Source organism: Scyliorhinus canicula, chromosome 4 (assembly GCF_902713615.1).
Source record: "Scyliorhinus canicula chromosome 4, sScyCan1.1, whole genome shotgun sequence".
Lineage (NCBI taxonomy): Eukaryota > Metazoa > Chordata > Chondrichthyes > Carcharhiniformes > Scyliorhinidae > Scyliorhinus > Scyliorhinus canicula.
Genome location: NC_052149.1, coordinates 200,548,460 through 200,562,980, shown reverse-complemented (window position 1 = coordinate 200,562,980; position 14,521 = coordinate 200,548,460). Strand labels below are relative to the sequence as shown.

At 46.0% G+C, this 14,521-nt stretch overlaps 1 protein-coding gene across 11 annotated transcripts in view; it reads left to right on the top strand.

Annotated features, from left to right (window-relative positions):
• Nucleotides 1–14,521, top strand: part of jade2 (jade family PHD finger 2) — a 204,093-nt gene that overhangs the window by 174,301 nt on the left and 15,271 nt on the right. For 10 of the 11 annotated variants that reach the window (XM_038795873.1, XM_038795874.1, XM_038795872.1 and 7 more), the window contains one exon: nt 5,283–5,411. In XM_038795873.1, the coding sequence (XP_038651801.1) occupies nt 5,283–5,411 (129 nt within the window). The remainder of the gene's footprint in view (nt 1–5,282; nt 5,412–14,521) is intronic. The other variant, XM_038795875.1, reaches the window with a different exon arrangement.

Genomic DNA, 14,521 nt, shown 5'->3' with positions numbered 1-14,521 from the left:
TTCAAAGATGCAAAACCCAATTATATGGCTTCAACTGCTGCCCCAGTTATGATTATGAATTCTTACTGTACTCCAGTTATGATTAGTTAACTCAAAATGAACTGGAGAATGGTACCAAAGTCATTCCTAGTCAAGATGGTTTAGGCACTCGGCTTATAATTTAATTGAGCTATTTGGGAAGCCATTTCACATTTACCCAATCATTGCCCATTGATGGCATGTCCTAGAAGCCTTAATTTCGAACCATTCGACCACTAGTTTCAATGAAGATGCTCTGACTGTAAAATAATTCTTAGCTGATGTTTCTGTGTTCGATAAGCTTGCCACTAGAATTCTTCCCAACCAATATACCTGTGCCGCAGTCAATCAGGGTTACCTGATCTGCTGTGTGACAGTATAATTAACATTTTGGAATATGAACACTATGTATGAATTAGTTCAGTATTTTGATATAACCAAGTAGTAATTAATGTCTTTTCTTGCCTGAATGAGGTAATTATCCTGATAGCCGTGACAGACTAACAGGAAACTGGGAAAAACAATCATTTTTTGTTTTGCTTGCATGAAGAATGTTGCCTATTTATAGACCATAATAATTTGAGTATTTATATAAGTTTGTTTATTTTTCTGTAAAAATTGACTAACTCGGCAACAATCTGTGATCTTCCTGGTCTTTGTGACTTGGTATCGCATCAATCTTCATGCATTTAGCCACAAAACAGCTGAGAACCTGCTGCATAGCCTTTTCAGAGAATTGTTCCACCTTCCAAAAACACAATTGCTCCCAATGCTGTAGGTTAATTCAATATATCAATAAATATACGGTCAGGAACTATGTTGTACCCTTTAAGATATTAGAAATCTGTCTGGCTGCATCATCAGTGTCTGTGTTTAAATCATTTCTACTCCTTTGTAATTTTCAGTGGTCAAGGCATGGGCACCTTGGGACTCTGAATTAATAGACAGTATTTGTTATGTGCCTGTGTTGCTTTCACGTTGAAGAACTTTGTAATTGATGCTGTTTGGGTTTGTAGTTCCTGGTCTGCAGTAGAGCTAATTGATAGACTAACTATGTTTACTAGCATCAGGCTGCTGCTCAAAGGTCAGTCTGTGGAAAGATTTGATAAGTGCCTGATGTTCCTTTAGAATATCTTGCTGAAAGTAATTGCACTTTTAACTGTGAAACTCCTTTCATGTGTCAATAGAGACCCAATCCCAGGAGATATTAAAACATTGCTGAATGAATTGTGCACATTATTCAGAATTGCTTAAACATTTTTCAGTGTTTAAAGTAAGGATCAGATCTTCTGTTCAGATTTTGTAATTTAATTTTAAAGAGTAAAATTAATTGTCTGCGAAAAGAGTTGCTGCAGCTTTAGATATAGCATTGATTAATAACGGGCAATTTTCTTCCTTCTTTCCTCCTCTTCTCCCCCACCCCGGGTGCATATGACGCACCAGCTACTCCCCCACCCCGGGTGCATATGATGCACCAGCTAACCTAGCTTCAACCTGTCATATTTTCAGCATTCAAGTCATTTAAATAATAATGATAATCTTTATTGTCACAAGTAGGCTTACATTAACACTGCAATGAAGTTACTATGAAAAGCCCCTAGTCGCCACATTCCGGTGCCTGTTCAGGTACACAGAGGGAGCATTCAGAATGTCCACATGACCTAACAGCACATTTTTCAGGACTTGTGGGAGGAAACCAGAGCACCCGGAGGAAACCCATGCAGACACAAGGAGAACGTGCAGACTCCGCACAGACAGTGACCCAAGCCGGGAATTGAACCTGGAACCCTGGAGCTGTGAAGCAAAAGTGCTACCCACTGTGCTACCGTGCTGCCCATGTTCAGGCCGGTCACTTGGCAAGGCTTTATGCCTAGAAATCAGAATGAAAATCCCAAGCACTACTGCAGGTTTACGACCATGTTGGTCGCAAATAGCTCCTTTTTCTGTCGGCATAATGACAATGGTCACGCTTCAAAATTCATTCATTAGTTCTGAAGAGGTTTGGAATATCCCATGGATTTGGTGAGGTACTGTATCAATACACGTTTTCTTTCTTCATGGAGAGCAATCTGGAAAACATATGGAAATGATTGACAACTGTCATAGTCGTGATAGGCCGCTGGTTTCAAGGCTTACGGCATTTGGTTTGCTATCCACCTTGGTCCATAGTTGCCCAGTTCTTGCCCAAGTTAAAATTAGGGCTAGAGTCTCCTCAATTTGGGCACTCTTTATGAAAATTAACTGGAATACCAGTTCTCTGCTTGTGTGATGGGATACGGGACAGTTTTCATGATCGCTTCACTTTGCTTTGATAGGTTTCTGTATTGATATTGTTCATTATTCATGATGTGAGCCGTAGCTTAGTGACGGCTCCATGCACACCTGAGTCAGAAGGTCCTGGTTCTAAGATCCATTTTCAGGACTTGAGCCAATAATCCAGGCTGTCACCTGGATGTAGTACTGAGGGAGTGCTGCACCAACTGTGCTACCTTTCGTAGGAAATTGTAAACTGAGGTCCTATATGCTCTTTCAAGTGGTTGAGATGAGCCCAAAGCAGCATTCAAAGAAGAGCAGGGTGTTGTTGTGGTATACTGGCCAATATTTACCTTTCAACCAAATATGACTTACCTGATCATTTATCTTATTGCTTATTCAATCGTGGCTTTCAGAAGTGAATTTTATAGCATGTAAAGGAAAAATATTTGCAGGGCTATTTGCTGTAACCATTCTATGATGAAGCCACTGCAGCATTTTGGGACATGCTGAAAATTTGAAAGGTACGATATAAATTGATCTTTTAAAAGCTTTTTTGGAGGGAAGGAGTATCACTGAGTTGTACAAAGTAAGAAGTCTTACAACACCAGGTTAAAGTCCAACAGGTTTGTTTCAAACACGAGCTTTCGGAGCACGGCTCCTTCTTCAGGTGAAGGAGCCGTGCTCCGAAAGCTCGTGTTTGAAACAAACCTGTTGGACTTTAACCTGGTGTTGTAAGACTTCTTACTGTGCTCACCCCAGTCCAACGCCGGCATCTCCACATCATGAGTTGTACAAAGGAATGGAGAGGTGTGGGCTTTCGCCTGCCATGGGCAGTCTTCCTGACTTAAGAGAGCCATAGGAACAGGCTTTCTATCCTTCAGTGTTAATACACCATTTAGTTTTGCGACCAGAATTTTTTTAACCCTTATTTCCTCCTCTCTTCCTCTTTTCTACTGAAGGCGCTGAACCATACGGGAACCATTGGCACCAGCAATAACATCCATTATTTATTAGCAAGGTACTTGACCACCTATAGTTGACCTGAACCCTGGGTGGGATTTTCCGAAATGGAGGCAGAGTGTCCGTGCCGGTGTGAAACGGGTGGGAACACTACCGATGCACGGCGCTGGGGCGGTTCACGCCATCCCAGCCTCCTTTCCCAGTGCCAACTGGGCGCCGCGCCAACCCGCGCATGCGCGGGGGACTTCCTCAATGCGCCGGCCCCAACGCAACATGGCGTGGGGATTCAGGGGGCGCCCGCGCAACAAAATAGGGGCGAGGCTGGAGGGGCCGGCCTGCCGGTCGGTGGGCCCCGATCGCAGGCCAGACCCCATCGGAGGCTCCTCTCCCCCCACACACACACACACACATACGCACACACACAGGGCGACCCCCCCGACCCTGCGCGCAGAGTTCCCGCCGGCTGTGAGCAGGCGTGGACGGCGCCGGCGGGACTCTGCCATTACCGCGCGGCCGCTCAGCCCATGCTTGCAATCACGCAGGCACACACAGGGAAATGCAGATTGATCTTTACTCTCCTTAGCTCATGGGCAATGGTCACAAATACACTGCTCCCAATGCTACCCTGAGTGAGACTAGCCAGGTCAGTACTGATCCAGCAACCTGTGGGCATGTAGCACAGGTCTACATCAGATTATCCAGGGGAGTCAACGCGGAACTCTTGTGGATGAGTTCAAAATTGAAAATCCTGAGCAGCCTTCTGTGAACAACTTCCTATTCATTTCTGTTAATTTATCCAGGTTAGACATGACCATGCTTCCATTCGGAACCGTCACTTTTTCTAAGTTGTCTTTTATTTATAAATTCATTGAATTGCAGCAAATCAAAACTGAGATATCTCACAACCTGGGCAAGCTTCCATTTGTAGGTGCAAATCTGCACATAATTATTCAACAGCAGGTTATTGCTGATAAGCAATTATAAATTTCTGATGTGAGTAAAATGAAGGAAATTAAGGGCTATTCACAAGTTGGTTACTTAAAAGCCATTCTCTGATAAAGCTGTAAAATCTTACCTACATTTGAAGGTAGCAGAGCCTTAAATAATTAAACCTGGTCATCTGTTCTGTGCCTTCTTGATTGTTTGATAAATCATCCTCCTGTGCTTTTCATCCAATAGCTCATGCTTTTCTCGGTAGCTCGGCCTGGGTGATATTATAATGACTCATTTTCAAGTATGACAGTGTATTATTATGTCTGAATTATACTGCTCTTGTTCCTCCCTTCAGAGAATGCATTGAAGTTTTACTAAAATAATTGAAAAACAAATCCATTTATTTTCTCCCACTATCGCCAAGAAAACGGAAAGCCAGACAACCTGCTCTAAGAGCTAAATTAGCTACTAAGAAGTTGTCGTGACTCCTGATAAGAATGGATTCCTTCCCTGACCTCACTCAGTATTACCCCACAGCATCGTGAGAAAGATTGCTCGGACAATTGCAGCACGGTAGCATAGGGGTTAGCACAGTTGCTTCACAGCTCCATGGTCCCTGGTTCGATTCCCCACTGAGTCACTGTCTGTGCGGAGTATGCACGTTCTCCCCGTGTCTACGTGGGTTGCCTCCGCGTGCTCTGGTTTCCTCCCACAGTCCAAAGATGTGCAGGTTCGGTGGATTGGCCATGCTAAATTTCCCTTAGTGTTCACAGAGGTTGGGGTTACGGGGAGGGTGGGGGTGTGGGCTTGGGTAGGGTGCTCTTTCCAAGGGCCGGTGCAGACTCGATCGGCCGAATGTCCTCCTGCACTGTAAATTCTATATAATTTTATGTCCTGCTGCTCAGTAAAGTTGTACATTAGTGCTCCAGTGAGTTGTTTCAGTTTGTGACCTGAAATCCATTTGACTAAATTCAGATTTCGATCCTTATACTGATTCTGTAATATTCATGCAAGACCTTCATCCTGCTTCCACAACCTACATTCCATTAAATGAAAATAGTAACCCGCCATTTTAGCAGATTTTTCGAAATTCTATGTCGGATTCTCTGTCCTAGGATATTCTGTGGAAAAAACAAAAGGAAAACTGAGTGACTCGAAGGAGCGTGGGAAGAACAGGTCGAAGGGCAATCTCGAGAAGAAAGGCAAGTTAAAGAGTGAAACGCGGTTCTTATTGAAGCAACTTGGTAAGTCATTTTGCAGTTTAACAGCAAATAAAAATCTAACAGCAACATATTGGTACTTCAGTGCCATATGTGTCTGGGAGTGGGTTGTGAACAGATGGGAAGTTGCTCTGCACTCATAAGATTTTTTTATCAGGGGAGCTACAAACCTTTCTTCCCCAAAAGGAAGAAGCTATCTCAAATTTCCTGGCAATCAATTCTATAAACACTGAGCAGGTCACCTGCTCGCTTTCAGTGTATATCTTTTCTCAAGATACCACCTCTGCCTCTGAGTCAGAATGCCCCAGGTTTCAAGTCCCACACCAGGACTTGATGGCCATGGAAGAATCCAGCCACTGGTACCAGGCCAGCCAGCATGAACGGGTGCCGGTCCCCAGCCTGCAATGGGGAGAGTTGGAGGCAGGAACTGCATCTGGCTCTAAAAGCACCTGCCAAATCCCAAAAATGATAAGTTGATATGAATGGAGAAGGGGATCAACCATTGTGGTGAAACTATGTAACATGGGAAAAGCTAAAAGAAAGAGAGGAATCTCAATAACGTGAGACATTCTGAATGTTTGTACATGTTGTGTAACACTGTAGTGGTCTTTTTGTGTTTGACTAGCTAAAAAGGCGTGAGAAGCCTTAGCCTTCTCCTGTTCCTATGTTTCATTATAACTGTCATTTCAGAGATTTCCTGAGAGAGATTACCAAGTTATGTGAAGTTCTGGATTCAGATTCCCGAAACACCAAAGTCACTGGGTTTGAAAATCCAATCGACCTGCTCCATTTGTGGAAGTGTTGTGAAGTAGGCCTTAGTCCACTGATCCCCAAAGATGGAGACCAAGTTCAGAATTGCAGTAATAGTGTCATTACCATGGTTGGGGTAGACTGTTGGCGCCTGTAGGCAGCTACTCTGATCTGTCCTTCAAAGTACTGCAACCATTTCACTTGAGGTTTCCAAGGCCAAACCTAGACCAAAGACAAAAGGGAGTTTAAGAATTCATCTGCTCCTAAAGGAGCCAAATTCGAGCATAACCAAGATAATCAGACTCCTTCAGGGTACGTTATGTTTGTTTGGGAGACTTTTTAAACCTTTTCCTGGGACTTTCATGGAACGCTATCCAACTCTTAGTTGAGAATTCCATTGAGGCCTACTGAAAGCCTAATAGGTGGAATTCCTGGGATATCCCAAGATCCTCATCCTGGCTCTAGTCATGCTTCTTTGACATGGGATGAGTGCAAGATAAACCACTGGAATCTCTTGGAAGGATTGCATCCTGTTTTGCAGTCCCTCATTAATTTTTGCCCCAAGTTAAATTTGGAGCCTGCAGGATAATTTTAATTCCCAAAAACAGATGGTTTTGGGTTAGGAGAGCAGTTGAAACATAAACATTTTTGAACTGAAACACAACCTGCAAACTTCCGGTTTTAACAGAGAGGGCCAAACAGCCCACCCTCATAAGGGGGGACCGTCATTTGAATATTTTAGCAAGACTGCATTCTTCAGGTGTTATTGCTTTCACGGCCTTAATACTGGCAAGGTTTCTCATGGCTCAGGAAGCCCAGCATCCAAAGGAAGGCGAGGACAGCAGGAAGAAAAGTTAAGAATCTTTTTCCGAGAAACAGTAGCCACACACGCACACCTGCCCCAACCCAGCTAACATGCAGACCTTCCCAGGCAATTGTATTTATAATAAAGCCTTTAATGTAATAAAATGACCCAAGCCACTTCATAACAGCATCACGAAACAAAATTTGGCACTGATCCACGCACCAATTTTAGGGTAAAGAAGGTAGGTTTTAATGGTTATCTTGAAGGAGGAAGAAGTAGAGTGGAAGAGGCTTTGGCTGGAGCTTTGGGCCTTTGTAGCTGACGATAAAGCCACAAATAGTGGAGCAGTTTAGGATCAGGGATGCTCAAGTAGCCAGAGTTAAATATCCTATAGGGTTGTTGGACTGGAGGAGGTTGAAAAGAGATAGGCCAAATGAGGTAATGAGGGTTTTGAAAACAAGGATGAGAAAATCAAGGCGTTGCTTAACCAGGAGCTAATGTAGGTCAGCAAACACATGGGTGATGGCTGACGAAAGTTTGCTGCGATTTAGAACACAGAGTAGAGTATGGATGACCTCCGGTGTACAGAGGGTAAAACGTGGGAGATTAGCCAATAGTGCTTTGGAATAGTCAAGTCTAGAGTTAGCAAAGACCTGGATGAGGGTTTCAGCAGCAAATGACCTGAAGCAGATGCAGAGCCCGGCAGTGTTATACAGCTGGAAATAGATGGTTTTAGTGATGGTGCGGATATGTGTTTGAAAGCATACCTGGGGTTTAATATGACAACTAGGTGTGAACAGTGTGATGCAACCTCACACAATGACCAGCGAGAGGAATATATTTTGGCGCTTGGGAACAGAGTTTGTTGTGGGGACCAAAGACAAGGGTTTCAGTCTTCCCAATATTTAGTTGGATGAACTTCTTGCTCATCCAATACCGGACAGCAGAAAAGGAGTCTGACAATTTTGTGTCAATGAAGGTGTTGAGAGAGGTGGTGTTACGGTAAATCTGGGTGCCATCAACATACGTGTGAGAACTGACATGTTTCCATATGGTGTCGCTCAGGTGAAGCATGTAGATGAGAAATTGGAAGAGGCAAGGATAGATCCTTGGGGTCATCAGGGGTAATAGTATACAAGATGGAAGAGAAGCCATTGTAGCTGTTTTTCTAGCGGTGATTTAAATAGATAAGAATGGAACCCGATGAGTGCAGTGAACCCAGCTGGACAACCATGGGGAGTATTACAATCCCAGACCAGACCCCGACAGTTGCTAGGATACTGGACCGAAACACCACTATTTTGGTTGATTTTGTGAGACTGTGCGGAAAGAATCCTTTGCTCCAGGAGTGATTGCAACTGAAAGTGCCATCTTTAGTCATTCCCTATTTAAATGTCAAAACCTGAAAGAATGCATCCATTCCACACGCACTCAATGGGCTGGAATCTCTGTTAGGTAACGCCAAAATCGCGAAACACGATCTGCCAGAAAATCGGCTCTGACTCTGAAATCAGGCTTGATTCGGAATTCTCCGGACCCCCCCAACTCAACGAAATTGCGGCGCCCGCTGCGTGGCCCGGAAGTGCAGTATGCATCTCATTATCTGCACTGACGACCGATTCTCTGAGGCCTCAGTGATTCTGTGATGGTAATCGATGGGGCGCATGTCGCCCTATGGCCACCAGCAGATAACAGGCCGCTGTTCACCAACCGTAAGTGGTACCGCTCCAGGTGGGCTGTGACCACCAAATGATGATCCTGCACGTCTGCATCCGATACCCGGGCAGTGTACATGACTCGTTTGTTTTGGCGCAATCTGTGATCCCCGACATGTTCGCGGGACTCACGCCCACAGTAGCACCTTCCACCTGGGTGATGCCTGCATGTGAGCAGGCCAGTCCATCACATGGCCCTGTCCAATCGCTGGGGACAGTCGGGGGAGGGGGGGGCTTTGCAAGGTCCACCTACTGGGCCTCACTCGTCTACCACCCCTCACTCCCAGTGGCCATCGCTGACCGCCCCACCCCAACATCCATCAGACAGCACAGAGGAAAGTTTCAACATTGTTAACAGGTGTTTAAAGTGAAGAGGTTTATACAGTCTGTGCCCTAGTCCCTATAACTAAACTGCGTCCTGCACCCGTGCCAACATAACTGGTGTGTAACTTTCTGGCCTTACGGGGCCCTTACACTACACCTAGGTGGTTCCCCAGACGGTACAGCTGGAGTGGAGGGACTGCTGTGACTCCTGCCCTGCACCAAGGATCCCCGTTGGCACACGCCTCCTGAGGCGGCCCGGCCTGGATGGGCCTGGCTGCTCTTTGGATGTCCGGGGTGGCGTGATGCCGCCCTGCTCTGCCCGCTGCCCACCAGATGCACCAGGGACAGGAGCGGGGGGTGTCCGAGGTGCTGCGGTGTTCTGGGACCTCCCCTGCAGTAGTCACCGGCACAGGCTCCAGCAGCTCCACCTCCCTCGGGGTGCCCGATAGTCCCCGGGCTTCTCCATGGGACTGGGGTGTGAGCGGAGTCATCCTCCGAGGCCCCACCAACACCTGGCGCTACCAGTTCTGGATGCCCGCTGGATGAATGTTAGCGGCCATGGAGCACAGGGAGTGGACCATCTCCCTCTGGGACTCGACCACCTCCCTCTGTGTCTGCGATGCTGGCCAGCACCTGAGCAATGCCACCGACGCTCTCAGCAATGGTCTGCTGTGACTGGGCCACGCTGAGAAGCGCTGCTGCAATCTCCAGGTGGCTCTGGCACATGGTTGCCTGTGAGTGGGTAATCCTGTCCTGGGCCATGGCCCCTGTCTGCATAGAATGCCCCAGGCCTTGCACACGTTGACCCATGTCCGACAACGTCGTCCCCATTGCCTCCACCGCGGACGCAACCCGTGCCGTTTCAGCCTGGGTTGCACGCATGGCCGGCACCATTCCCTACTCTTGCAGGCGGATGGACTCCTCCACCTGCGTCTGCAGGTGCTGGAAGCCGGTCGTCACCACCTCCTCTAGTCCCTGGGTCTCTGCCTGCGCCTGCACTATGGATGGGACTGGATGTTCCAGGAACCTGAGACCCGTCTGGGCGGCAGCTGGTTGCTGGGGCAGGCCTGCCCTCCGACTGTGGGGCATCTCGTCTGCTCCTATCTCCACCTGCTGTATTAGAACCACTGTGTGGTGCGCACCAGTGACTGTCTCAGAAGCCTCTTCACTAATTTGTCCAACTGAGGTGATAGTCTCTGAGATGGTGGAGGGTGTTGGAGATAGCTGTGACGGAAAGTCAGTGTCCCCCTCCGACCCGAACTCCGGGGTCTCCTGGGTCGTGGTGTCCTGGGTTCTGGTGTCTTGAGCAGAGGGCTGATGTTCTGGCTGCACTTCCCGTCGGTGCTCGGCTGTCTGGGGGCACCGGCTCCGGCACTCACTGGGGGCGGGGCCCATCCCCGGCTGGTCCTGTAAAACACAAGACGGCATGTATGGTTAGACAGCCGGACAGGGGTGAGACGTGAGGTGGGTTGGGGTGTGGGGTGAGAGGGGTTGGGGTGTGGGTGAGGGGGGGTTGGGATGTGGGTGAGGGGGGGTTGGGGTGAGGGGGAGGTTGGGGTGTGGGGGGTGGGAGAATGGACTATGTGCAGCCGCGGGCGCCGCGTCAATCACGGAACCGGTGAATCAGCCACCAGTCCGTTAACGGTGTGTTGAGTTTCCCGATATGCCCGTGCTAACCCCTTGGCGAGTGGTTGAATTGCTGCAGATGTGGACCCGATCACGCTGTCGTGAAACTCCACTATTTTCACGACGGCGTCAACACTTAGTATCCAGAATGGAGAATTCAGCGCACTGCCTTTAAGTTCAATAACCCCAAGACTAACAAGGAATTATACTTAAGATCCCAGAGGAGCCCCAGTTTTACTACGATCCCAGACCCCAACAGTGGCTCGGATACCAGACTGAAACCCCAATATATTACTTTATTTTGTAAGACTCTGCGGAAAAGAATACTTCATATTCAGTCCAAAGATGTGCAGGTTAGATGGATTGGCCATGATAAATTGCCCCTAAGTATCCAAAGGTTAGGTTACAGGGCTAGGGATAGGGTGGAGAATTGGGCCTAGGTAGGATGTTCTTTCAGAGGGTTGGTGCAGAACCGATGGATGAATGGCCTCCTTCTGCACTGTAAGGATTCTATGATGATATGATTCACTCCGGAGTGATTGTACAAAAAAAATAGGGATTTGGTATTTTTAAAACAAAACTTCATTTTTAACACAGAATTAATCTTTAATCTCACACCTGAAAATGGCTGACAATGACCCCTTAAACAATACTACTAAATACAGTAAATACAATACCCTTAATTATTATCTCTATTCACAATTAAACTGCAAGAAAGGAAAAACATGCAGCTCTCATCTATCCTACTTCCCAATGGCACATACTTGCTTTCCAGAACGGATTTGGCTCCTGTTAGAACAGACGCTGACTGGATGTCTTCAAAAAGCAGTTTCAACTAATTTATTTCAGCTCTCTCTCTCCCTCCCCCCCCGCATCCTCCGGTAAATGACCTTACTTGTGGACTCCGTGTTAGCCAGATCAGAACTCAACTGAAAGTCTTACTCAAAAGGTCTGCCTACCGTAGCTCCACCCAGCAATGACATCATCTCCCCAGGCTAAAACCACATTAACTCCCCAGGGACTCCCCTTAGTCAAACAACAGTGGATGAGCCCAGGCTTTTACGATGGTCAATTTCACCTCTGGCTCCTAAAAGTTTTCTGGTCTTGCAAAACAAGATTATTTTAAAAACATTACTACTGCAGTCAAATACACTCCAACCCAGGCTTTTAACCCTTAAATTCCAAATTCCTGCATTCGTCACAAGAGGCATTGGAGGGAAATGGTTTGGTTATCTGTGTCAAAGGCTGCAGGTCGAGAAAGACAAGGAGGAAAAGTTTACCTTTGTGTCATTAAGTTTGGGAGGGCCTCAGGGGAAATGTGTACTTCCGGTTTCCTGACTAACATTTCCTCCTCTCCCACCTCCCTCTAAATGTTGGGGCCATTGTATCTAGGATTCATACAGACAGTAGAGACAGAAGTCAGTTTGGTTAAGATTGGAACTTAACTTCCAGAAATGAAAAAATACTAGTGTAGCTCTAACCATAGCATTTTTCAGTCTGTACACTGTGCATTACTGAGCATTGTGATTCAGTAAACAGTATCAGTTCAGTGGTGGTATGTGATGCCTTTCAAAGAAACCTGTTAGAAAGTTTGTGGTGATTTCGGGATTGCAGAATTAAAGTGAAGAAGATCAGAGAATTGTTGAATAATTAGTATGAGATTATTATACATGCCTATCTGCACTCAACCAATTGTCATTTCTATGGAACCTTTGCAAGAATAGTTTCATTTCCCACTGAATCATCTGTGTATGATGGGCCAGGAAAAGAAACAACAGGAGAGGTCTTAATCAGCAACATTTTAGAGTACTTCCACAGTTCCACCATGGGCAGCGAAATACAATTTAAAACAGATAAGTGCTGAGCAACACATGCAAGTCTGAACGATATTAAATTTCTATCCAGTTGATTTATTACGATGAAACTTACAGAGCAAAGGGATTTGAGGAAAGGAAATCGTAGACCAGTTAAAATACCTCGAGACTGAAAAATGGTGATAAACAAGGAAACAGAATTTGTGTATGTCGAAGATGATGCATTTAAATTATAATGCATTAGTGAAACGGGCCTTCCATTCATCTTCATTTGTCATAAGCTTGCCAAGGGACATTTACATATTAAAAAGGGGCTGGGGGGTGAAGAGAAACAGATGCATGTACATTGGATTTCTAATCATAGAGGGGAAATCAAATAGGCCAAACACTTTACACAGGAGGACTGGGGAGTAAATTATTCAGAGAAGTTACTGTGCTATGCAATAATTGGTGTTGGATAGATGAAAAGTAAAGCCCCATTAAATTCTCTTTGGGAAAAGAGTTAATAAGTAAGATTCAGAATGAAGCTTCCTCTACTCTGCTATAACAGAAATGCACCCTTTACCGCAACAGTACGATACTTTGTTTTTCATTTATCAGCCATCCATCCTTGTAAACTCTCTTGAGAATTCTCAACATACACCAAACTATGGGCAATTTTAGCTTGCCCACAAGCAACTAAGCAAGAATGCCAGTTAAATGCCTTACAAATGCAGGGACTGTGGAACCATTCAATGTTGCACAGCAGTCTAGTGAGCAGAGTTGGGACTCAGATAGGACATGTGATCGGCGCAGACTTGGAGGGCCGAAGGGCCTGTTCCTGTGCTGTATTGTTCTTTGTTTCTTTTGTTTCATAAAATAAAAGTGACAGTAGCAACACGGATGTGAAGTTGGCTTAGTGTTATGACACCCTGCGCTCGGTCAATTCCAGCGCCACCTGACCCAGAATCTCAACACAATTGAATTAACCGATAATTCTTAGAAAAATACGCAAAGTCTTTGGCCCTTGGCTGCCCAATAATTAGTCACCATGGTTGTAAATTGAAACACAATTTTTATTTATAACAAGAACTGTAATGAAATATGCATCAAAACAACTGGTTAACTATTATCTAATTCCTAATCCCCCACTTTAACTTGCCCCCACCCTCTGCATACGCATACAAAACATAAACACAGAGAAGAGGAGAGGGTGTAAATAATTGATAAGTAAAGAGTCTTTCTTTCAGATGGTTATTTCTAGCACACTGTCCTTCAAACCAGGCTTTCGGGTCGAGATTTCAGATCTCTGCAGTTTCAGAAGTAGAACAACTGACAGCCTTTCTGGAGAGAGAAGACCGAGAAGGTCCTTTCCCCTGAGTGTTCAGGACTCAAACTGAGCTCCTTGGGTCCCTGAAAATCATTCCGCTCGAGTAGGACGGGCAGAATATGGTCTTTTGGCCAATTCACCTGACAAATCATTGGGGCTCGTATATTGCAAGTACCAATCCATATTGTACTCTGTCATGCAGTGTCATAATGCCAACATGTTACTTTTGACTCCTCCGCACCCCTCCCTAACTTGCTTCCTAACAGTTGATTGATATCTCATCTAAATTGCCTTTACTTGACTTGTGAGTCTGAAAGGTGAAACTTGCCAAATATTTGACCATGTGGCAAAATTTGAGAATCACAAGATGGCAATCAGAAATGTAAGCCCAAGAACCCCCATTTTCCTCCAGCCTGCCCCAAACATCAGCCCATCCCAGGAATGCCGAGTTCATGGGCCAGGATTTTGGTACCGAGGTGGGTAGCTGAAATCGGAACATTTTGTGACTTGGCAGACCCACCCACCTCAGTTTAAAGGGCCCCATCAGAGGCAATTGTTGCTCTGGGGAGAGGAGAACAGGGGAGAGTCTGCTCTGCCAACCCCAGGCACATATGGTAGGTGGTCATAGGAACAGGCAAGTGCTGAGGCTGTTTGATTAGAAGGCCACCTCGGTTCTCTGGAGCTTCTTCCCAGTTGTATTAAAAGAGGTTAGATCCTCTAACCCTCACCCACCACTCGCTCTCACCTTTCCCCACCCACTCTTTATGTCAACTCCATGCTCCAATGGCCTC